Source organism: Dromiciops gliroides, chromosome 5 (genome assembly GCF_019393635.1).
Source record: "Dromiciops gliroides isolate mDroGli1 chromosome 5, mDroGli1.pri, whole genome shotgun sequence".
Classification (NCBI taxonomy): domain Eukaryota; kingdom Metazoa; phylum Chordata; class Mammalia; order Microbiotheria; family Microbiotheriidae; genus Dromiciops; species Dromiciops gliroides.
Window position 1 is genome coordinate 296,593,480 of NC_057865.1, and position 24,982 is coordinate 296,618,461.

General features: G+C 51.9%; 2 protein-coding genes across 2 annotated transcripts in view; one reads left to right on the forward strand and one right to left on the reverse strand.

Moving 5' to 3' along the window:
- Positions 1 to 5,294: 5,294 nt before the first annotated feature.
- On the reverse strand, positions 5,295 to 24,179 carry PANX2 (pannexin 2). Its single transcript, XM_043965441.1, has 3 exons — positions 23,954 to 24,179; positions 15,002 to 16,465; positions 5,295 to 7,153 (listed from the first exon to the last, which is right to left on the reverse strand). Exons 1-3 carry the CDS (start codon positions 24,177 to 24,179, stop codon positions 6,795 to 6,797), a joined length of 2,049 nt encoding a protein of 682 aa, XP_043821376.1. The 3' UTR covers positions 5,295 to 6,794.
- Positions 24,085 to 24,982, forward strand: part of LOC122727718 (transcriptional regulator QRICH1-like) — a 50,789-nt gene continuing 49,891 nt past the window's right edge. The window contains exon 1 of the mRNA XM_043965445.1: positions 24,085 to 24,170. The gene's annotated coding sequence lies outside the window, so the exon portion shown is untranslated. The remainder of the gene's footprint in view (positions 24,171 to 24,982) is intronic.

Genomic DNA, 24,982 nt, shown 5'->3' on the forward strand with positions numbered 1-24,982 from the left:
GGCAACATGCCCCCTGGTCCCCTGGGACCAAGCAGGCCAAGGCCCATGCTCCTTCCATGTGACAAGCCCCTTCCACCAGTCATAGGGCCTGGGTTCGAGTCCTGCCCTGCTTGTTTCCTGCCAGTGACCCTGGGACAAATCAGTTTTCTCACCTGTAAAATGGGGGTCAATCTCTCATGGGCTGGTGATGAAAGTGCTTTGTGCTGCTTCAAGTACAAGAGGATGTGAATGTTATCATAACATGTCTGTCCTTCAAGGGTTAGAGCCGGAAGGAAGCCTGCCCCGCTCTCCCAGCCCAAAGGATTCTTCTTTCTACCACCCCCCCCTCCAACCCCCTGGTCTTTGTCTCTGCCAGGGTTCTCTGCACTGGTAGCCTGGCTGCTTGTCCGCCTGGTTCTTTGTAAATTGGGGATAACATTCCTAATCTCTACCTTGTGAGGCTTAAAGGGGATGATGTTAAGGAACGCGCTCTATTGTCAGCAGGGATGATGACCATGGTGCTGGTGAAGATGATGATCACATCCTGCCCTGGATGAGCATTGCTTCTGTCCTCAGTTTACCAGACTGTAAACTCCCTGAGGGCAGGGATCAGGCTTTAGCCCAGACCTGGAGGGCTGGGGAGGGGCCAGAATCAGAAAAATTGGAATCCCAGAGTCAGAAGAGATCTCTGAGGTCATCTGGCCCCCGGCTCATGGTCCATACCCCAGTTTCTTCTGCGGCCTCAGCGGGAAGCCCTCCAGGGATGGGTCACATGCTGCAGCCTGCCAGGTTCATCAAGAATGGCTGAGTAGGGGTGGCTAGGTGGCGCAGTGGATAGAGTCAGGAGTACCTGAGTTCAAATCCGGTCTCAGACACTTAACACTTACTAGCTCTATGACCCTGGGCAAGTCACTTAACCCCAATTGCCTCACTAAAAAAAAAAAAAAGAATGGCTGAGTGACTTCACTTCTCTTTTTGACAGGGCGGGCTCAGGATACTTAGATTTCAGCAAAGCAGACTGTGTCATGTAAATAGTAGGTACTTAATAAATGCCTACATACATTAGGTGTATAATAAATACTTGCTGGAGTCTTTGATGTCATGGAGGATGAGGGGGAGAGATAGGAGCCTTCTAAGTGTATTGTTTTTGTTTCAAAGAGGACCGTGACATGGGGAGGTGACATCATGACTTGCACCAAATTGGATTTAAGCGAGGCAGGGCTGGGCAAGGTCACCAGCTTCGATCTCTCCTCCAGACCCATCTGGGTCCAGTAGCAAGATATAGATCAGGACAACTGGAGATGGCCCCAGATATTGAGAGCAATTGGGGTTAAGTGACTTGCCTAGGGTCACACAGCTAGTAAGGGTCTGAGGGGAGATTTGAACTCGGGTCATCCTGACTTCAGGGCCAGTGCTCTATCCACTGTACCTAGCAGCCCCTCTACAATGACTACACAAACTTGAATGATAGGACTGATCTAATAAGGTGAAATTTAAAAATGAAATGTAGTCTCCTGCCTGGGTTACAGAAATTGACCCTACAAGTATGGGGCAGGGGAAATATAGCCAGTGAACAGTGTGTGAAGAAGATATGAGGGCTAGAGTGGACTGCAAGCTTCAGATGATACCACAGCAGGACAAAGCAGCTCTGGGCGTGTAGAGGGGCACAATGTCTCAGAGCACATCTGGAGCTCTTTGTTTACGTCTAAGCCACACATTTTGGGAAAGACATTGGCCAATAGAAGGCCTTTGAGAGGAGAGAGGAGAAAGCAGGGATCATGAGAAAGGGCCCAGGTCAGAGAGCTGGGAACATTTAACTTGGAGAAGAGAAAAAGGTAGAGAGGTAGTGAGCTCCCCGTGACTGGAGGTCTCCGAGTGGAGTCTAGGCAACCACTCGGTAGATAATCTAGAGAGGATGGTCTGCAGTAGTGACCATCAGGGCCCCTCCCCACTCTGAGGTTCTTTGGTTCACCGTGAGGAATTCATTCTGATTCTGGGGAGCTCTAACTGGTAGCACCCAAGATCTGTGTGCTGGGTCTTCTCCTCATGACTTGGACCTCTCTTCCCCCATGTCCCCCAGGAAGAACCCAAGTCTGGGTTATTTTCCTCTTTACTTGTAAAAGAAATCCTGCCTGTCCTCCCTGGTTTGGGCCATAGAGCGTAGTGGAGGCCTGGGCAAAGGGCTGGCATAGATGTCCCTGCCGGGCAGGGGGCACAAGCCAGGGAATGTGGAGCCTGGCGGAGCAGGGGCTTGAAGGGCTTTCAGCCTTGTTCTAGCCCAAGTCAGACCATGTGGCCCAGGGGATGGCCGACAAGTTCTCCCAGAATTCCCCAGACGGAAAGGTCTTCAGAAGCCATTCAGTGCAACCCGGGCCTGAACAAAATGCTCTCTAAATGTCCCCAGGTGGCCCGTGAGCTTCTCTGTGGGCATGCACAGCAATGGGGATCCCCTCAGCTCTGGAGGGATCTTGGGGATCAGGGAGCCCCATTCAGCTCACCCCAGAGACCCCAGCTGTGTGCTTGAAGCCAGCTAGGGCACCAAGAAGGAGGGCCTGCCCCTGAAGGGCAATCCCCGTGCTTGCCTCAGTGCGTGTCCCTTGAACCAGAGACCCGATTAACACACCCTTGGCAGGGCCCTGGTCCCCTGAGAGAGTCCTTCCTGTTAAAGGCGCCTCTGGGATTAAGCTCTTGAAGGAGACCATTGTGAGAGGAGGAGGAAGGAGGAAGAAGATTATCTCCTTATTACATACAATCATGGGATTTTGAGGTGCCCTGGACTGAGGGATCAGCTGGCCCAGCCCTCTCATTTTATTTTATTTTATTTGTTGTTTGTTTTTGTGGGGCAGTGAGGGTTAAGTGACTTGCCCAGGGTCACACAGCTAGTAAGTGTCAAGTGTCTGAGGCCAGATTTTAACTCAGGTCTGCCTGAATCCAGGGCCGGTGCTTTATTCACTTGCACCACCTAGCTGCCCCCCAGTCCTCTCATTTTAGAGAGGACAACAGGGAAGCACAGAAAAGAGAAGGGACTTGCCCAAGGTCACACAGCTGGGCCCTGATACCCCACTCCCCCTTTCCAGCTCTGTTCTGTGCCCTACACTAAGCCTCTGAGAGATCTCCCACAGAGACTCCCAAAGAGACGAGGGGGAGAGGGAGAGGTTCATTCTGGGCAGCCCCAAGGGGGTGCTGAGGGGTGGGGTAAGGCCTGGCTCTGCAAAGCAAAGGACCCAAGGGCCTTCCAGTTGCCAATCCATGATGCTAAACCTTGGATCCTGGGAAGGGGAGGGGGTGACATGGAAACTGACACAGCAGATGATGCAAAATGATTTCTGGCTTCCTTGGACACAAGCTTGTCACTTCCTTCTGGGGGACCCTCCTGCTGTTTGGGGCCAGACTCTCTGCCTTGCAGGAGGAAGCCGGAAGGGCCTGGGGCCTGGGAGGCACAGGGCAAAGTGAGACCGTCAGTGCTGGGACCAGAACCCAGCCTGGCTTGGAGGGGCCGAGGGAGGGCCTATGTGTCACCAGGCGCCCGAGGTGAGCTGATCTCACTGCCACTTGGCAATGACTCTGGCTCAAGGTTCCTGGCACGAAGGAGAAACATGCTGGGATACAAAGTTTTCAGTTTCTGAGGCAGAGAATTTGGAAATCTTCTGGAGGGACATTTTTCAATGGAAAATTCCAAAGCCCTGAGCCCAAGGCTTCCCATCTCCTGGCCCCAAACTTACCTTTCCAGCCTCATGTCCCCAAGCCCCATCCAGAAGGGAGGTTTATGTTCTGGCCAAACCAGGCAGTGTGACCTCTCCCGCCCTCATGCACACCATCCCTGTGCCCGTCTCTGCCTGGGAACCCCACAGATGACCTGCTCAGCCCCACTGCCTCCTCCTCACACCGGACCCTGGCTGCACTGGGAGATCCTTGGAGCAGGGCCAAGGCTGATTTACTCATGTGTCCCCCTTCAGCGGGAAAGGCGGTGACCCTGGAATCAGCACGGGGTTCCAGGTCCAGCTCGGCTCCTTCCTTCCCATGCGACTCTGGGAGAGGGGCTTCCCTCTCAGTCTCTCTGGCTCTAAATGAACACGTTGGATTTGATGATCGCTAAGGTTCCTTCCAGATCTCAGTCCTGTGACCTATGATCTGTGACCTGTGTCCATGCAGGAAGGGATTGCTGGGACTTCAACCTTGGTCTCCTCTGAGAGGCAGAGGAGGCCCTGTCCTGGCTTCTATAGGTGCGGGTATAGCTGGGCTGGGGCTGAGCAGAGGCAGATGGGGGGCGGGGGGACTAACACCAGCAGGTGGGTGCAAGTTTGTCAGACAGAAAGAACAGGGCAGTGGATAAAGCACCGGCCCTGGATTCAGGACCTGAGTTCAAATCCGGCCTCAGACACTTAACACTTACTAGCTGTGTGACCCTGGGCAAGTCACTTAACCCCAATTGCCTCACCAAAAGAAAAAAAAAAAGAACAAGAACAGGGTCTTACCCTTGTGTGTGTGGCTGCTCAGGTAGCCTCGGCCTTGTCCCCTTGCAGCCTCCCTGGGGGCACTGTAAGGGCAGGCCTGCCTCCCCTCCCCACCCAGGGCTGGCTCTTGTCCTTGCCCTAGAGTGATCCAGCCTCCCCAGGCTTCCTGCTTCAGCTTTTCATGGATATATCTGCCCACATCACTCAGAAATCTCCAGGGGCTCCTATGTCCTGTAAAAGAAATTCCTATCTCCTTAGCACAGCATTCAAGGCCCACCCTGCCAAGCTGGCTCTAACCTCTTCTTCCCTCTACCTTGCTCAGGCCAGAGGAATAGTAATGACCCATCATTCTCTAGGCCTGAAAGGACCTGGCCCAAAGCCGCCCAGGAAGCTGGTTATCCTCCTCATGTTGCAGATAAGGAAGCTGGGGTACACAGACCTTAAATGCCTTGTCTGAAGTCACCCAGCTAGCAGTTGGGGATCTGAGTCCAATTCCAGCGTTCCTTCCGTGAGCCCCAAGCCCCACCAGCCACGACAGCCAGGTCCCGGCTTGGCTTTCTTTGGGCCTCACAGTCCCTTGTTGATTGACAGTTTACTCAGGTTAGGCCGTCCACCCCCCCACCTCTAGGAAGCCCTTCTTGGTTCCCTGCTTCTTTCCTTCCCTTCCCACCTTCTCCACCCCCAAGCCTTCCTCCACCCTGCATTGAGTGGCCTGGCTTCAGGAGGAGGTTAGGGGACACACGGCTGCTGAAGAGAGGAAGGGGAACAGTGTGGGCAAACCTAGAGGGCTTCCCGGCCCGGCTGGCCCACCTTGTCCCATTCTTGGTCTCGGGCAGGATGGCTGAGGACATGATGCGCACCTGTTGTTAGAATAATATTTATTTGTCTATTTAGTGCTATTTTTGTTCAACACTGCTGTCCGTTGCCGTGTCTGAGGTAATAGATGCTAGAGCCAGGTAACCCTTCGTCCCCCTTCAGGGCAGTTTCCCTCTGCTCCCCTCTTCCAGCCCCGGCCCGCCCTGCCCAGAGCGCTGGCAGAGGGGGCCTAGCAGGGCTCAGGATGGGTGGTTATTGCAAGATACAGTTAGTACATTCTCCACACCCTTCTTCCTCCTCCTTTCTCTTGTTCTGGTGAAAACTCGGCTCTGAGTTTCCAAACCCGAATTATAAATGATCAGTTACAGCATTAATAACGAAATGAAAACACATGGATATCCAGTGGTAAAGAGAAAGTGCAATTGAAAGGGGGAGGGGCCCCCAGGGTGCTGGGGGGGATTGATCAAGGGACACTGAACTACAAGAGAGAGGCCTGAGCTCTGGGAGGGTGGGGACATTGCCCTGGAGGAGGCCAGGGCCCCAGGTGTTGAAGCTGGGGGGCCGGGGCGGGGGGGGGGGGGCAGTGTGATTCCTTAGGAGGAAGACTGAACCTTCCTGAGAGGGAATGATTTGGGGTGGAACACTGCACCGTGTGGGGCTAGCCCTGGGCTGAGGGTAGCTGGTGGGCTCCTGGGACAGGCCATCCTGGGCCCCTAATGAATTTCCTTCCACCCTTCCATGGGGGGGGGAGGGGGGAGAGGCATCCGTCCTTGGAATAAATAGCCCAGCACCCGAGGTTAATGACAAAATAGATTAAAAAAATAAACTCTTCATCTGGTTACTCCCAGGGCCACATGTCACTCCTCTCGGGGCTGGGGGAGGCCTCCGGGCCCTGTCCCAGACTCACCTGAGGACAGGACCAAGCCTGAGCACCTACCCTGGCAGTCCTCTCCCATCCCCACCTACCCAAGTGGGAGGCTGGGCCCCAGAACTGTATTGCATATCCAGTGTTCATGAGGCCCCGGGGAAGGCCCTTCTGGGCTACGCCGGGAGTCTCTGTGGTTTTCAGGAAGCACAGGTGACCGAGGTGGCTTGGGCTGGGCCAGGGTCTTAGAGACTTGCGTCGGAAGCGCGGGCTGGCCAGGCAGGTCAGGCAAGGCCTGGGAAGTGGCTCTGGGTGGTGCTGGCCATGACGGGAAGGGAGTCTTGGCTAAAGTGCATGTTGAGAACCACAGTGGCTGCGGACAGGTTGCTCCCTAGTTCCTGGACACTGGAGGTCAGGGTACCAAGGCAGCAGTAGCTAAGCAGGGGCGGAGGTGCCTGGGTGGTTGAGGATGTGGGGGGAAGGGGGATCCCTGGTTGCCCCTGGGCACTGGCAGTGGGTCTAATAGGAGACTCGTGCTTGGGTCTGGTGCTTCAGGGGATCTTGGTGAGGGCATGCAGTGGCCGGTTTCCTGTTGGGTTTGGGGGGTACAGGGGCAGGTTCTGATGATGACCCAGGGCTGGAGGCGGGGGGTCCTAGGGGATGTGATCCTTGTTGCCTGTCTAAAATTCCACAGTACTCACAACTGTCCGGGGCTCCTCAAAGGTGGCAATGAGAATCTGCTTTGGGGTGGGGATGGCGATGAGGTCAGCCATGTCGGGGGAGGCTCGAGGTGGGGCCTCCTCCTCCTCTGCCCGGTGGTCCTCATACAAGGTATTGATGTGCAGCAGGGGGTGGGTGGAGTTGTGGCTCAAGACAGCCATGGGTTCAGGCTTCACAAGGCCAGGGGTGATACTAGTCGGGGGCCCAGGGACCCCAGCAGTTGTGGTAGGGGGGCAGGCATTGAAGGATCCTGGGGGGGGTGGCATGGCCCGGCATGGCTCCACTGGGTACAGGATTTCCTTTTCTGGGCCTGGGGGATCTGAAAACAGGATCACAAATACCAATGTCAAACTGTATCTTCTTTCAGACTATAGATACCCCCTCTTCCCCAACCACACAACATGCTCTTGGGCGGAGGATCTGCACCCAGACCCTCACATTTTCTCACCCCATTCCCCTGTGACCAAAACCACACACTGGAATGAGTTCTCATCACACCACTCCCTACTGCACAGGGCTGTGGGGGCAAAAGAGTTTTGTAAAACTAAGGGCACCCAGAGATGGGAATTCTGATTTGGTATGACTTCATCTTTTCCTTGTTTTTGTTTCTGTTTTTTGCTTTTTGGTGAGAAAAGGGAAGTTAGATGGGGACAAGAGATGATCATACTTAGAGTCAGAATGGTCCTCTGGGGCCATGCCCTTTACTTTACGCATGAGGAAGCTTGTTGTTGTTGTTGGTCCTTCTCAGACACAAAACAGTTAATAAATTGCTCAAGGTCACAAAGTAAGTACCTATGATAGGATTTGAACCCAGGTCTCCCTGACTCCAAGCCCAGAACTCTATCATGTTGCCTCTATGTCTTAGGGAAACACCCTCAGATAGACATGCTATGAACTTCCTACTTGGCTTCATGAGGCTGGCATTATAGAATGGACCAGTGAGCTGGGTCCTGAGTGCTCACATGGGCAAATTCTGAATCAGTGTGAGGTATCTGGGATCTCAAAACGGCTCAACACCACGGCCTGGGGCTTCCTGGCTAGAAGGATCACGTACGAAGCTCAGCCTCACTGTTACATGTTTAGGGCATGTGATGAAAAGCAGGGGGACACTTAGAGATGGTGGCAGTGGTGGGAGAAGGAGGAAGGTGCTCAGGGGTTCAGAGCCCAGGGAGCCAGGGAGGTCTAGGAGGGTAGCTCCAGGGTCTGGGGCTGGGTCTTAGTGATGGACCAGGGAAGAGTCACCAAGTTGTAAAATGCAACTATCATGAGACCAAAGGGAAAGGGCTTGGGGATGTCTTCTGGGCTGAGGAGCTGGACAGCCTGGACAGTGGGTCTGGAGCAGTCATGAAGAAAGGCAAGGTTTGAGGCTGGATCCTGTAAACTCCCCATGGCAGCAGCTGGTCACTGGCCAGAGGCCTTCCAAAGGAATGATTATTTACAGCTTCAGGAGGCTGAGGAAGGCCCCAAACACCACCACCTAGAAGGGACCTTAGGGAGCATCCATTTCTTTTTCTTTTCTTTTTTTTTTTTAGTGAGGCAATTGGGGTTAAGTGACTTGCCCAGGGTCACACAGCTAGTAAGTGTTATGTGTCTGAAGCTGGATTTTAACTCGGGTCCTCTTGAATCCAGGGCCGGTGCTCTATTCACTTTGCCACCTAGTTGCCCTGGGAGCATCCATTTCAACCTCCTAACTTTACAGATGAGGAAACAAGCCCAAAGAGGTTCACTGACTTGCCCAAGGTCACACAACAAGTGGCAGAAAACCACAGCTTTTTTGACTTCTGGATCCAAACTTCTTTCCTCTACACTGGGCAGCCTTCAGGTGGGCTACAAACAAATATGGTGAACATACCTATGGGAGAAACCGGGCCTCTGACCAAGTAGTAAGGCGGACATTATACAAGCCAGCACTGGAGACCTTCTAATGCTGGTGATGCTTACTGGCCCCTTCCAGTTTTGCTGGAGAACCACTGATGGAGCTTATACACTACCCAGGACCCCTTCCTGCTGGGCCTGGTGCTCAAGACAACCATACACTCATGTATGAGCATGTTGCTTTTGAGTCAGTGCCTCAAGATGCTTGCCCAAGGGGAGTGAGCCTTGGGTTCCACCATCTGGGGACAGGAGGGACCCCGGCAAAGGCTTCACCAGCCTGGACGAATTGAGGTGGCAGGAGAAAATAGCTGAGCACATCAGGTTACTGAGTGATGAAGATGGCCCTACACTATGTGGCTGGGCTGACCGCTGAGCACACAGGACCTGTCTTCCCAGGCTGCCTCCTCCCTCTGGCCTGGGACCCTCCATTCAGATTGAGGACTCTCTTAGGGCATGACCCTGTGTCAGAGCTGTAACTGGCAAACTGGGGTGCCCAGGGCAAGTTTGCAGAATGTTTCCTCCACTAAACTTTGCTTCTCTAGGGTCTTGAATTTGAAAGTCAAATTTTCTATTCAGTTTGGGTCTTTTCATCACAAATACCTGAAAGTCTTCACTAAACTTTTTGTTTTGTTTTGTTTTGTTTTGGCGGGGCAATGAGAGTTAAGTGACTTGTCCAGGGTCACACAGCTAGTAAGTGTCAAGTGTCTGAGGCCGGATTTGAACTCAGGTCCTCCTGAATCCAGGGCTGGTGCTTTATCCACTGTATCACCTAGCCGCCCCCTTCACTGTTCTCTTTGCTGTTGTTCTTGTTCAGTCGTGTCCAACTCTCCTCCTTATTAAATTTCATTTTATAAGATTTAGTCTATCATTCTGGCATATCAAAAAATTGCAAAATTCTGACCATATCATCATCAGCATATTATCTCTTCCTCCCAGATTTGGCATGCAGACAATATATGCCTATATTAAAATCACAGGTAAGCATTTTAGATTGGATAGGACAAAGTACAGGCCCACTGGGAGACTCTACTAGGTTTCCATCCACCATAATTCATTCATGATTGCTCTTTGGGTTCTGGCACCCAACAAGTTCTGAATCTAACTAACTGCACTTCCATTTAGCACCACATTTCTCCATCTTGTCCAAGGAGGGCAAGAGAGTCTTGGTTAATTGCTTTGCTAAAATCTAGTTAAAGTTCATCTAAGGCATTTCTCTAACTGACCAGTCCATTAACCCTGTCAAAATAGGAAATGAGGTTAGTCTGACATGACCTATTCTGGATGAAGCAAGGCTGGCTCTCAGTAATTGCTGTTTCCCTTTGTAACTTGACCTACTACTCCTTTAATTGTACCTTCCAGACTTCTGATAGGAATCCAAGTCAAGTTCATTGGCTTATCACCTGAAGAAATCATCTTTTCTCCCTTTATGAATATTAGGACAACATTAGCCCTTCTCCAAGACCTTAATGCCTCTTCCATTTTCCAAACTTTCCCCACAAATCACTAAGAGGTGTTTAGCAATTACATCTATCACTCTTTATATCCCATAGTATGTGGATTATCTGGGCCTGGTAACTTGACTTCTCTGAGGCCACCTTGTTTCCCTTCTCTTACTATTTTCACATTTATTATAGATTTTAATTGACTGTTGATCAGTCAGAAAATCATTCCTTTTTGTAGAGAAAACAGAAATAAAGAATTAAGTAGTTCTTTCTTTTCTCTGCTGCCTCCTTTGGTCATTATCCCATCCACTTTGAGCAGCGCTCCTATCCCTTCTTCAGTCTTCTTTTCATCCCTAACACTGGAGAACGCTTTCTTCATGGGCCTCAGCTCCTCTTTTAGCCCTCTCCTGCTGAGTTGTTATATTTATCTTCAATTACGCCCTTCTTCCATTCTCTGTACTTTGCCTTTTTCAAATTTGAGTTGGCCAGTGAGTTTTCTATGTCTGTATTAGTCAATTTAGGAAGCTTCCCCTTTTATTCCTGATTGGAATCCTTTGTATCCTTGCTGTCAGGATGTCATGCTTTAGAAGAACATCACATTCTTCTCAGATCAACTTCCCTGGGGAGTTTTAGGTCACGAGTTACTGGCTGTCCTTCCTAGAACGTCTTTGAAATCTACTTTCTAAGAATCTTCGACGGTTGGATGGTGGCTAACCCCACTCATCTATCATAAACTTGGACATGGAGGGCTCCCTTCTAAAGTGCCCATCACTTCTACTTCAGCACCAGCGGGTTCATCATTGCTGGTCAGAATTAGCTGCAGACTAGTAGATTCTGTTGGTCACTCCCTCTTACAGATTTCATGACCGTTAAAGCCAAATGGAGAAGTTAGCAGCATGACTTTTGGCAGAGGAAGCACCCGTGGAGGTTCACAGAGTTGAGGTCTCCCCTTCTTTCTCTATCAAATGGGAAGGCTGGTTTCGGAATCACTTTCTAGATCTTCTCTTCATTGTGATCAGGTGGTCCATGACAGATTCCAGCCACAACATCACTTCTGATATCTTTCTTCTCACAAACTCTCTCTCCCATGCTCCTCCACTTCACGAGTCTCCTTACATGAGTACCTTCCTCACAAGTCCTATTCCATCTCTCCTTTCATTGGTTCCTTTTCTTCCAAAGTCTGAATACCTTTCCATCATTCCCATATTTCTACCATGACTGATTTCCCATATCTCAGAGTGTCTTTGGATGCTGACTTTGCCCCCTTCTTCAGTTCATTTGCTATTTATTTTTCCACTCTGATGTATGGACTTCCTGAGGACATGGGTCTTAGTGTGGCTCTCTTCCTGGATATATCAACCTGTGAGTTACTGTTCTCTTCATTAACAGTTGCCCTAAGTCTCTTTGGTCTCCAGCTTGGCAGATCTCTGTGGGTAGGGGTTTTTCCTTCCATTTTCAGTTTAAAACTCTTTGGATTCAATCTGCAAGTCTCTAAAGAAATTAATTTTAATGGTCTTCATGAGATAGACTTTCCTCCTGGCAAAGATGTAAGTCCAGTATGTCCCATAAATCCAAATTTCACTCTCTGACAGTGGATCACTTTCTCTTACTAATCTTCCACCTTCAACCAGGAGCAGTAAGAAAAACCTTGCCTGGCTCCCTAAGGTCTTGGGTCTCTCACTCATGATTTCATCTGGCCCTGTAATGCTTTATAGGGGTATTATTTGTCCCCACACAAATCACCAAGAGTACACAGTGGTCAGCAACTGTGGCCAACATTAGGAAGGAATCACATCCCAGGGACGTGCCTTAGGGAGTGTGGTCCGTTCCATTAACAAAGACTTGCCCAACACCACTGCTGAGCACCAACATTTGTTTCCAATGATCATTCCTTGGCAATCACAGCTTCTTCTTCTGGGATCAAGGTTCACCCTCTTTGGCACCGTACTCACATCGACTCCATTGCTCCAGAAGCAATGTTCTGCAGTGCTTCTCTTCCTTCTTGTCACAATCTTTCGCCTTCCTGATACAGGTAAGGATTCCCCAAGAGTCAAAGGATCCTAGCCCCAGAGTTCAGAGGGACCCCAGAGGCCATTCTTCTTAATAAACTGGAAAGTAGAAATGCATTCCTCCGGCCCTTTCATCTCCTCCTTTAGGAGGGTGGCAAATTTGTGCCTTGTGTATATGCAGCCATTACCCACCGTTGACAGAAGCACAAACGCAGAGGAAACCACACTTGTTGGCAGTTAAGGTTTTGGTTCTCCGATACTCCTGCACACAGTAGGTGCTTAATAGATGCTAATGAGGCAGTTTCAGGGAAGCACCTTGTAGTTGGTCCACCTTGTCTCCTGCTACTGAGTCAGGAACGTTTGCTGTGTCATTAGCAGAGTCCTGTGAGTTCTAATGCCAACAGTAGCTGCCCAAGGAAGGAAGGAAGACCTCCAAGGCTTTGCTTCTCCAGCAGTGAGACACCTCAGCACCTCTTCCCTCTTCCTTTCTCTGTGGCCTTGACCCCTGGTGAGACATTAGAGATTCTCTCTCCCTACATTTTGCTTCTCCTCCCATCTGCAGGTTAAACCATCCTCCTTGTCACTTGCTGTGAGACAGTCTAACTGAGTGTACTCAGGATGACTTTTGAACTCCCAAATAAGGGACAGGGGGCAGCTAGGTGGCGCAGTGGATAGAGCACTGGCTCTGGAGTCAGGAGGACCTGAGTTCAAATCCGGCCTCAGACACTTGAAACTTACTAGCTGTGTGACCTTAGGCAAGTCACTTAACCCCAATTGCCTCACAAAAAAACAAAACAAAAAAACCCAAATAAGTGACAGAGGGTCCCTGAGAGTTTCTGGATTCTCTGTTTATCTGGTTGATAGAGAAGGATGAGGCCACTTCAAAAGAAAACAGACTGTCCTATCTTATTTGCCAAATATCATCAAAGAACAGGCAGTCTCCCCTCAATGAACTTCCCATCCATGAACTGCTGAACCCTGTAAAAAGGCTCATTGATCCCTCTGAATGGGAATCTTTCTCCCACACATCATGTGTCTATCCCCCTGCCCTCTTGTGCACAAACTCCCCCACCCCAACCTTCCCTCTGAGGCCCAGCTCGGTGGTGGCGCCCATCCCTGGGAGGCTCCAATACTTTGGCCTTCTTGCTCCTTCCCTGTTTTGTTGTTGCTGTTGTCAGTGGTTCTGCCTTTAGTAGCTCCCCCTCTTCTCATCTGTTGAAAATAAAGCTAAAGGGCAGCTAGGTGGCGCAGTGGATAGAGCGCTGGCCTTGGATTCAGGAGGACCTGAGTTCAAATCCAGCCTCAGACACTTGACACTTACTAGCTGTGTGACCTTGGGCAAGTCACTTAACCCTCATTGCCCAGCAAAAATTAAAAAAAAAAGAAAAGAAAAGAAAGCTAAGAGGCACAGCTAGGTGGCACAGTGGATGAAGCACTGGCCCTGGATTCAGGGGTACCTGAGTTAAAATCCGGCCTCAGACACTTGACACTAGCTGTGTGTCCCTGAACAAGTCACTTAACCCTCAGACACTTGACACTACTAGCTGTGTGACCTTGGGCAAGTCACTTAACCCTCATTGCCCAGCAAAAATTAAAAAAAAAAGAAAAGAAAAGAAAGCTAAGAGGCACAGCTAGGTGGCACAGTGGATGAAGCACTGGCCCTGGATTCAGGGGTACCTGAGTTAAAATCCGGCCTCAGACACTTGACACTAGCTGTGTGTCCCTGAACAAGTCACTTAACCCTCAGACACTTGACACTACTAGCTGTGTGACCTTGGGCAAGTCACTTAACCCTCATTGCCCAGCAAAAATTAAAAAAAAAAGAAAAGAAAAGAAAGCTAAGAGGCACAGCTAGGTGGCACAGTGGATGAAGCACTGGCCCTGGATTCAGGGGTACCTGAGTTAAAATCCGGCCTCAGACACTTGACACTAGCTGTGTGTCCCTGAACAAGTCACTTAACCCTCAGACACTTGACACTACTAGCTGTGTGACCTTGGGCAAGTCACTTAACCCTCATTGCCCAGCAAAAATTAAAAAAAAAAGAAAAGAAAAGAAAGCTAAGAGGCACAGCTAGGTGGCACAGTGGATGAAGCACTGGCCCTGGATTCAGGGGTACCTGAGTTAAAATCCGGCCTCAGACACTTGACACTAGCTGTGTGTCCCTGAACAAGTCACTTAACCCTCAGACACTTGACACTACTAGCTGTGTGACTCTGGACAAGTCACTTAACCCTCATTGCCCCGCAAAAAAGAAAGAAAAAGAAAGAAAGAAAGAAAGAAAGGAAGGAAGAAAGAAAGAAAGAAAGGAAGGAAGGAAGGAAGGAAGGAAGGAAGGAAGGAAGGAAGGAAGGAAGGAAGGAAGGAAGGAAGGAAGGAAGGAAGGAAGAAAGAAAGAAAGAAAGAAAGAAAGAAAGAAAGAAAGAAAGAAAGAAAGAAAGAAAGAAAGAAAGAAAGAAGAGAAAGCTAAAACAACCTCCCTCCAACCACAACCCTAATTCTAAGGCAGTAACGGGAGCCTAGAGACAATAGCTTTAGGCCCTTCCTGTGGCTCTGGCCCTCCCGAGTAAAGCACCCGGCCTTTGGGGTGGCTGTTTTTTTGTTTTTCTGGCAGATCCAAGGGCCCTTTTCTTACCTCTGGGATCATGGCTGTGTTCTATAGGACAGAGGCCTCTGCAAGTCTACTTGTTGGATGAAGAGGGAATATTCTCCTCTTTTTTTTAGATTATAGACTTAATATTTTTTCGGTAACGACCTGCTGCTCCCGGTTGTCCTCGCCTTCCCGCTCCCTGTCCATCCCTGGGTTGACCTCGCCGGGCCCGCCCCCTGCCCCACCCTCCTACCTTTGGCTGGCACCATGTTGCGGGTCCCTCTGCAGTCCTCCCCCTGGGTGAGGAAGGCCCCCTCCTGGCTCTTGGAGGCGGGCAGGGCAGCAATGGGCGGGAGCTCCGGCTTAGGCTTCTTGCTGCTGAGGATGTAGGGATGGACGTCCAGGGAGAAATGCCTGGCGTGCTTCTTCTCGCTACTTGCGGACGGCGGGGCTGAGGCCGAGCCGGGCGCGGCAGCGGCGGCATCCGCTGCCCCAGCCCCTTTGTGGTGAGCAGCTCGGGCGTCCAGCAGGGGCGCGATGAGCGTGTCCGTGGCCGTCTTCCTCCTCACGGGCTTGGGCTTGTCCGCCTTGTGGTTCTCCACCTTCATGATAGCCAGCTGTTCCTTGAAGGGCTGGGGCAGGGGGTTGCTGGTGGGGATCCACTTTATCTTCTTGCGGGGGCGCTTGACGACAGGGGGCTCCCCCGCGTCGCCGTCGGCGGGGTTGGCGCTGGGGTCCACGGTCTGAATGCCCGAGTCCCGGACCGTGGGGGTGGCGTCGTGGTTGGACTGCGCCAGGGCGGCCAGCAGCTGCCGCACCACGTTGTCGTACATGAGGTCGCTCTCGTTGGTGATGAAGTCCAGCCGGTTGAGCGACTTGATGTGGTCCCGGTTCTCGTTGCAGAACATGGCCAGGATGTTGATGTCGCAGAACTGGGAGCGGCGCCACTGGCGGCGCGTCCTGATGCCCACCTTGTGCAGCTTGTCGAAGATGAAGTTGCTCTTGCGGAAGATGAAGAGGTGAATGAGATTGACGAGAATGATGAGGTTCATGAAGCAGAGCAGGACGATGTCCACGCCCGCGATGATCCTCTGCAGCTGCACCGACGGCAGCTTGCAGCTGACGCGCACCGAGCCCCGCGGGCCGTCCGGAGGCTCGCCCAGCGCGCACGTGAACTCGTTCTGCTTCTGCGTCGCGTAGTAGGTGCACAGGTAGCTGATGGGGACCACGCTCAGGAGGAGGATGAGCACGTGCCGGGCGAGGTAGAGCTTGGCCAGGAAGTTACTGCGGCCCCGGCGCTCCAGGTACTTCTCGAACAGGTTCTGCTCCGGGCTCTTCTCCTTCTCGGCGTTTTCGATGATCTCGCGCTTCTCCCGCTCCGTGATGCCCGGGCCCTTGGACTGGATCTGCTTCTCGATCTTGGGGGCCCGGCCCTCGGCCGCCCGGTGGTAGCAGTTGTCGATCTCCTGGAGAAGAAAGTTGAGCTCGGAGGTGAGGCGGGTGGAGGCCAGGAACTCCCAGCCCAGGGCGGGGACGTACATGATACCGGCAAACGCCAGCAGGGCATAGGGCAGGAACTTGTGCTCGAAGAGGGAGGGCCAGTGGCTGGAGTCCACCCCGGGCAGGGCGTCCCTCAGCTCTGTCCAACAGTAGCCACGTGCATAGAGGGCCTGGTCACGGGTGAAGTTGTGAGGGGTATAGCAGTAGATGGGTTCCTCTGGAGGGCAGAGAGGAGAGACAGGCTCAGGGTCAGGGCAGGGATGGGGAGGCTCCACAGCACTCGTCCCTCCCGGCAGAGGGATCGATGTCCAACGAGGGGACCAGGGCTCTCCCTTTGACCCCATCCCACCCGTCCCGGGGGATAGAGACTGGCCCAGGGGGAGACCTTGGCTGGGGACGGCAGGGACCCTGAGTGGCTCAGCCACAAGGACTGGGGAGCCTGCCCTCCCATCCTCCCCTGCTTCTTCCATGGAAGATACATGCCTTCAGCTACAGACGACCCAGGGGCGTTCTCTGAAACGTCCTGCTCTAAAGAATAGGAATTCCTCATGTTCACCAAGACAAGGCTACCTCTGAAATCAGACTCTAAACTACTCATTTTACAGATGAACGAAGTGAGGCCCACAGAGGTGTTCTGGGGACAACGGGCAGTGAACGGAAAACTGGATGGAGTCAGAGGAGCTAGATTCCAATCCTACTTCTGACACCTGTACTTGTGTGACCTTCAATCCATCATTCAGTGCCTATTTGCACATCTGTAAAATGGGGGCCGGGTAACTGATGGCTAAGGTCTCTTCCAGTTAAGACCCCCGGAATCTTTGATTCTAAGCAGCACAGCTGTAATTTTGACCCACACCTGAGGACTCCAAAGCCAGTTCCTCTTCCAGGACATTGGGTCAGTTCTAGAGACACATTCTGCTTTCCCATATGAGCCTCAGACAGTTCTGTGTGAGAGATGGTGTAAGTGGCTGAGCAACTTGAGAAGGGAAGATGAGTTAAAGAATAGAGAAGGGTAAATGTGCTGATTTTCAAAAAAGAGGAGAGGTTAGAGTTTGTAAATGATAAACTGTGGAGCCTGATTTTGATTTGGGGCAAAATTCTAGAGCATAGTATTAAAAGGATGGCTAATGAGTATCTAGAAAGGGAAGCAGTGATCGCAAAGTATCAGCATGACTTCACCAAGAAGTCACACAAGACCAACCTCTTTTCCTTTTTGGGGAGCTGGATTATTCCACTATTATACTGGGGAAATGCTGCAGATAGAGTTAGCTGAGAATTCAACAGAGCACTTGACACAATCTCTCATGTCATTGTGGACAAAATGGAAAAAAAAAAGTAGGGTAAATGACATTTAATGGGAGCATTCATTCCTGGTCAAAAGGCTAGACTTGATGTCAACTCATAAGAAGGTCTTCAGTGGTATGCCCCAGGAATCTGTATTCAGATTTATGCTATTAAATATTACATGTCTGTCAATGAAATATAAAGAGATGGAAGGTATGCTTATTAAGTTTGTAGATGACACAAATCTTAGAGGCACAGCTCACATACTGGGTGATGGTCAGAATAAAAAAGTGTCTCTATAGGTTAGAAATTGGGCTTAAAGATAAAAATTAGTAAGGATGAATATAAAACCCTACTATTGCTTTCAAAAACATCAGCTTCACAAGTACAAAAAGGGGAAAGGGAGACAGGGCTGGAGGGGACTCATGCTTGAGGGTGCACCTACCTGGAGGATCAAGACAAGCCTGGGATTCTTATAGGGCCACTCCCAAGGCAGGATGTTCTCGGTGCAGGAGAAGGAGGCAGGCACAGGCTAGGGATGCTCAGAGCGGGAGCTGAGGCACATGCTGACTTCACCCAACTCTGCCCCACCCCAACCCTGGGCCCTTCCTCACTGTCAGCAGAAACAGCAGGATTTCTTTCTTCCTTCCTTCCTTTCTTTTTCTTTCTTTCTTTCTTTCCTTCCTTCCTTTCTTTTTGCAGGGCAATGAGGGTTAAGTGACTTGCCCAGGGTCACACAGCTAGTAAGTGTTAAGTGTCTGAGGCCGGATTTGAACCCAGGTACTCCTGATTCCAGGGCTGGTGTTCTATCCACTGCGCCACCTAGCTGCCCCTCTCCCTAGGGTGTCCTCCTCTGCTCCTCACTGTCCCTCACTCTTCGTGTCCAATCATTTGCCATGTCCTCCACATCTCTCCACTCTCCTCATGACCACTGTCTTAGTCCGGCCTCCTCCTGGACTACTACAATGGTCTCCTGCTTGGTCTCCCTGCCTCAAGTCTCTCCTCACTCCAATCCACCCTCCTGGCTGCCAAAGTGCTTCTCCTACAGCCTAGGTCTATCACATCCCTCCCCTGCCCAATGAGCTCTCTTGGTTCCCTAGTCTTGGTTCAGCATTTAAAGTCCTTCCCAATCTGTCTTTTGCCCATTTCCCAGTCTTACCACACACTGCTCTCCTCCACGCACCCTACAGTTTAGGCTTGCTACATGCCATCTCTCCCTCCCTGATGCCTGGGCCGCCTTCCCTCCTCCACGCCCCAGGGCTACCTCCTCCAGGAAGTCTTTCTTGATCTCAGAAGCTGCACATGCTCCCCTCCCCCAAGACTTTGCCCTCCCTGTCTGTACACACGGTGTTTCCCCTGACATAAGGGTAGGGTCAGGATGTTGTCTTTGCATCCCCAGAGCATGACACGTGGCAGGTGCTGCCAATGGATGGTCTCATGTGGTTCCTTCTCCTCTGTCCTGATTTGGGAGCGGAGCTCTCTGGGGATTCTACCCACACCACAGCAAGCATAGACTGAGCAGTGTGGCAAAGGAGGCGATGATGAAGAAGGTGGGGTGGGGTTCTCAGGCTCAGATGGGGGGCAGATAAGGGCCTGCAGGTTCAATGGCGACCAGCAGAATGACATGGCCACAAAAAAGTGAATATTGCCCCCAGCTCCCTTTAAGAGAAGCATTGCCCCGGTAGGCCCCAGAGGACCCCCTTGGGAACGGCAGGTCCAGTTCTGGATCCTACATTTTAGGAAGGGCAGGCCCAGAGGAAGATGGCTGGGGCAGGAAAGGGTCGAGGACTTCCAAACCAGCCATCCCAGGACCAACTAAAGGAACCAAGATTGTTTGGCCTGGAAAAGATGGGGAAAGGGGGTGGGGGTGGGGCAGGGCATGATCACCAACCCCCAGTATTTAAAGGATGGCCACTTGGGGGAAGGAGTAGACGGGTTCTGCTGGGCACCAGAGGGCAAAGCTAGAGGCTTTGCTGAGAAGTGACCAAATGCAAATGGAGGTTTGATGTCAGGAAAGACCATTGAATAATTCAGGCTGGCCCAGATGCTTTGGGAGGTCGTGAGCTCCCTCCAGCCAGCCTTTCACAAAAGATGGCCTCTCTTACTCTCTGGACTCCCTTTCTAGGTCCTGTGACCCCTTTGTGGCCCCGCTCAGCCAGAGGAATGGGCTGCCTCCCACTGAAGCTCAAGAGGCCAGACTTGTTGAGTATGGGAAGGTTGGCTTCAGTGACCTCCGCGGTCTCTTCTATCTCTTCTGTCTCTATCTTGAGATATCAGTTTCTTCATCTGCAAAATGGGGCTGCCCATGGTGGGAGTAGCGAGCTCCCTGTCCCCCTGGGCTGCTGGGAGGTTCAAAGGGACATAAAGGCCTCTGAGCAGCTGAGAGTGAGGGAGAGAAGAGATGGCCAGGAAGGTTTCCATGTAGAGGTAATGGTCCTCACCACTATTTTGCTTTTCTTAGGTATAGGGGCTGACAAGAAGGAATGAGAGGCTTCCACACTCAATGGTTAGTGCTTTCTCCCTCTTCCAAGTCTGAGTGCTGGGGGGCTAAGGGTCATGATACCTGACCCATCTGTCTGGACTTGGCCTATCATCCAGTTTTCTTCCTCCTTGTATCTGATCACTTGGAGATAAATCACTGTCATGTTTTAGGATAAAAGGATTGAGGTTCAGGCACAAGCCCCCTGCTCATCATAGGAACATAGGAAAGACAAAGAAAGTCAATTTTAGAAAAAGGGAAATGAGAGTGAAAAATGACTTTCCCACATTCAACAAGTCACTAGGTGAGGGATACAAGATGAAAATAAAATAATTCTTGTCCTCACAGAACTCATCTTCAACCAAGTCTCTGGAACATTTACATAGCTTATGTCTATATGAAATACTCGGAAGAGGGAGAGAATATCAACAACGGGGGGCCGGGGGGGGGGGAATAAAAAATGCTGCATGAAGCGATCTTTCAGAAATTAGGCCTAGACCAACATCTCACACCACATGCCAAAATAAGGTCCAAATAGACAAATGACTGAGACAGACAGGGTGACAGCATAATCAAATTAGAAGATCAAGGAAGAAATTTAACAGATATATGAAGGAGCAAGCAAATTGTAGAGGAGACCCAAGAAGGTAAAAGAGATAATTTTGATTATATGAAATTTAAAAGGTTTTGTACAAACAAAATCTATCTAGGTGAAATTAGAAGGGAATTGGGTTACCATAAAAAGTGCAGATTAAAAAAAAATCTTCGCAGCAGGTTTCTCTGATAAAGAACTTATTTTCAAATCGTAGGAAGAATTGATTTTAATGTATAAGACTAATAGTTATTTTCTGATCAGAGGATATTGTGGTAAAAATTATTTGTGGTAAAAAATTATTGGAGTTTTAGCTGACTTATTTGGGAAGGGCCACACCTGGCCCACCCTGAAGTTACTTATGCTACTGAGGTCAGAAGGAGAACTTCCCTCATTATTTCCAGGACCCCAGTATTTCAGCGAGTCACCCAATTAATGCTCTGTATATAATTTCGGCCCTCACAATATGAAGAAGTGGTTTTCAGCAGAAGAAATCCAAACAAATAAGCGTGTAAAAAGTTCGAAATCAGTAATTATTGGAGAAATGAAAATTAAAACAACTCTGGAGTTCTACTTTATGCCCATCAGATTGGCAAAGATGACAAAAAAGAAAATGACAAATATTGGAGGGGCTACAGAAAAACAGGCACACTAATACATTGCTGATGGAGCTGCAGATTAATTAGTACAGCTGTTCTGAAAACAATTTGGACCCATGCCCCACCCCCAATCATTAAATTGTGCATATCCTTATACCACTACTAGGCCTCTGTCTCCCAGAGATCAAAAAAGAAGGAAAAGGAACCTCCTGTACAAAATATTTATAGCAGCTCTTTTAGTAATAGCAAAAAAACCCATGGAAACTAAGGATGTATCCACCTATTAGGGAACGGCAGACAAAATATGGTATATGAATGGAATGGAAAATAATTACGCCCTTACAAATGATGAAGAGGAAGGTTTTAGGGGAAATTGGAAGGACTTGCATGAACTAATACAGAGTGAAGCGAGCAGAACCAGGAGAGCAATTTGTACAATAGCAACAACATCATAAAGAGAAACAACTTTGAAAGACTTTGAAACGCTGCTGAGAGCTCAAACCACTGCTCCTGAGACCCTAGGAAGAAGTGTGCTACCAACCCCCCCACCCCTGACAGAGAGGAGGAGGGGCTTAAATACAGGTGGAGACACGGCCAGTTGGGGAATTTGCTTTGTTTGACTACGCACACGAGGAGGGTTATTTTTCAAATGGGGGAGGGGGGGGACATACTTTATAAACTAGGTGACAGCTGGGGATCACTGAGGAAAGATGTGCATCCTGAGAGACTGAAATGGGGGAAGAGGGCACTCCCTGGTGCCCCCAGCCAAAAGCTGGACCATACTCTCTAAGGGAAATCCCTCCCCTTTCACTTGGATCGTCTATGTTCTGAGATTTAGTATATATGTGTATATATGTGTATGTGTATGTACATGTGTATGTGCGCATATACATAGGTACACACACAACCCAATTGCTGTGATACACTATACACACACACACAGATCCCAACTGCTGTAATACAGACATGTACACACACTCCCCGCCCCCCCCAGCAGATCTGAACCGGGTCAGACTAGAATCTCAACAAGATCATCTTGGCAGTTGGGAGCGGTGTGGATATTTTAAAAATAAAGCTAATGGACACATATTAAAATAATTATAATCATGATGATGAAAACAACAGCTAGTTCCTATCTGACATTAAAGCTTGACACACACTATCCCATTAGTACTGTTACTACTTGCTGAAAGACCCAAGTATCTGAGACCTTTAGAAGGGCCTCAGAGGTCACCCAGTGCAGCCTCCTGCTCGGCTCAGGAATGCCCTCAGCGGATCCTTGTCAGGGGGTCATTCAGCTAATGCTTAAGCATTTGTAGTGAGGGAGTTCACTCCGACAGAGGTGAGCCTGCCCCACTGCTGGATGCTTGTCCTCATTAGACAGTCTCTCCATCCCGCTTACTTGGCTTCTTGGCACCTTTCCCCTCTATTCCTGCTCTTGGCTCTGTCTTCTAGTGCCAAGTAAAGCAAGGTGAATTCCTCCTCCTTTCAGATTCTTGAAGACAACTATCATGCCATTTACCCAGCCTTCTCACCCACCCAAATCTCCTCTTCTGCAACTCAACATCTCCATCTCATTCCTTCAACAACAGAAGACAGAGCCCTAGTTTGGCAGGCTAGATACCACCTGTCCAGCCCCCTCCCCACCTCCTGCCTCACCCCCAGGCCAGTGAAGGCGGGACCTGCCGATGGATTTCATCTGAACTTACCCCCTGGTTGGTTTCTCTATTGACCAAGAAATGTCTACCTGCTAGTCCCAATCCCCTTCTACACTGAAGGCATGCATTTAATAATCAAAACAGGGTAATTCACCCCATAAGTGCAAGAATGTGCCCAGGCATTTCTGTATGCCAGTGTGTGTGGTGGGTGGCACCAGAGATGTCTAGGATGCCAAACACGGTTTAGATGTGTTGTTGGTATCCCTCCTCCTTCTGAACGGATAATGGGACGCTGATGCCTGCCAGCGACCTCTGCCTGGCTTTAGCCCTTTCCGGGCGTCTGTGCTGCCAGGGGGCTGGGACGTTCAGGGTGAGTGCCTGTGACCATGTAGCAGGGCTTTTCCTTGAAGGAAGAGCTGGATGTAATTTTAAGAGGTCACATGGGCACAGAGGAGCCGTTGCTAACCCGGGGCCCCCTTCTGCTGCGGCTCCTGCCAGGCAACAGTTTCCTGGTGATGGGGCCGGGGATGCTCCCAGATACCGGGGCTTCCACAGGCTCCCGAGGGGAGGGCGGCTGGCCTATTTTCCTCCATTCTGTGGGGAAGAGCCTGAGGCCCTGGGGTCCAGAGAGGCCCAAGCAGCCTGCACTGTGCACCCTTGGAGCTGTCCAGCGTCAGGGCTCCTTTCCTCCTCAGCACGCTGAGTTCTGCAGCCTGCGGGCCATGGGGAGGTGGAGAGCTCCTCTACCTCTTCTCAGAGGCTCGGGCAGTGAAAGCCAGCAGGGTCTGTACACGCACACACACACGCACACACACACACACACACACACGCACACAACTGTTCCCTCGGGTGCCCGGATGTCCTTCCCCAACCTTTGTGCTTCTCTCTCTGTCTCTCTGTCTCTGTCTCTGTCTCTGTCTTCCCCCATCTCTCCATCTTGGGCAAAGAGCAGGGGAAGGCGAGGCTCCGAGGCGGAGAAGAAGCCCCGGAGGAAGGAGGGACCGGGCAGCCGGGGAGGGAAGGACGGAGGGTGGGAGGAGGGCTGCCCCGTTGCCCCCACCCCGGTGCGGGGGAGGGGGGGGCCGGGTCTTACCGGCGAAGTTCTTGGTGAAGACGAGCGTGACGAGCAGGATGGGCACGAGCACGGTGCCGATGGTGACCACGCGGTCGAAGGGCAGCTCCAGCTTGAGCTGCAGCAGCAGCGCGGCCAGCGCGCCCGCCTTGTCGTCCTGGGCGCCGGGCAGGATGAGCTCCCGCAGCTTCTCGCCGGCCAGCAGCGCCGTCGCCATGTCCGCGGGCTGCTCCAGCAGGTGGTGCATGGGGGGGCGCGGGGCCCGGCCGGCGGCGGCCCGGGAAGGGGAGGCCTGGGGGGCGGCGGGGTGCCCGGCGGGCCCCCGGCCCCGCGGCGGGGGCTGGGTTGCCCCTGCCCGGGCCGGGCGCGGCCGCCGCCGCAGCCGCTACGGCCGGGGCGGCGGCGTTCAAGTTCAAGGCTCAGCGGCCCGCCGGCCTGGGGGGCGGCGGAGGCGGGGGCGCCCCGCTCCAGGCCCGGCCCCGGCCCCGGCCCGCGCCCTGCCTCGTCTCGCCTCCCGCTCGGCCGTTCGCTCGCTCTGCGGCCGCGCCCGGCCCGGGCCGCCGCGGGACCCCGCGCCCCCCGGAGGCCACTGCGGACACCCCCTCCCCCCGGCTCCGGGCGGCCCGGAGCGCGGGAGCGGGGAGGGGGCGCGGGGCCTGTTTACCTCCGGCAACTTGGCGGCGCGCGCGGCTCCTCCCCGAGGCCCCCTCCCCCTCCTCCTGGGTCCCCTCCCCGTCCCCCCCCCCCACCGCCCCCCGCGGCAGCTGCGGCGCCTCCGATGACTTGGCAAAAAAAAAAAAAAATTACACGAAAGGGCCGAGGAAAGCTGCGAGCTCGCCCCTCCCCTTCCTCCCCGCTGGCCCTCCCTCCAGGGCTCCCGCTCGCGTGTCTCCCACCCGGTCGCTCCCCGCTCTGCGTCTCAGTCTCCGTGGGTCTGTCTCTGGTGTCTGGCCCTATCGGGCTGCCGGGCTGCGCAAGCGGCGGCGGGGAGGGGGGGGGAAGGAGGGGGAGGACAGAGGCACTGGCATTCACGGGGGGAGCCGGGGAGGA

Bases quoted from the DNA above. Each gene is read 5' to 3' on its own strand.
- PANX2 (XM_043965441.1), bottom strand. From the start codon at position 24,179: ATGCACCACCTGCTGGAGCAGCCCGCGGACATGGCGACGGCGCTGCTG. The intron at 16,466-23,953 runs GTAAGACCCGGC...TCTGCCCTCCAG, and splicing joins CTTCACCAAGAACTTCGCCG to AGGAACCCATCTACTGCTAT. The intron at 7,154-15,001 runs GTAGGAGGGTGG...TCCTGTTTTCAG, and splicing joins CAACATGGTGCCAGCCAAAG to ATCCCCCAGGCCCAGAAAAG.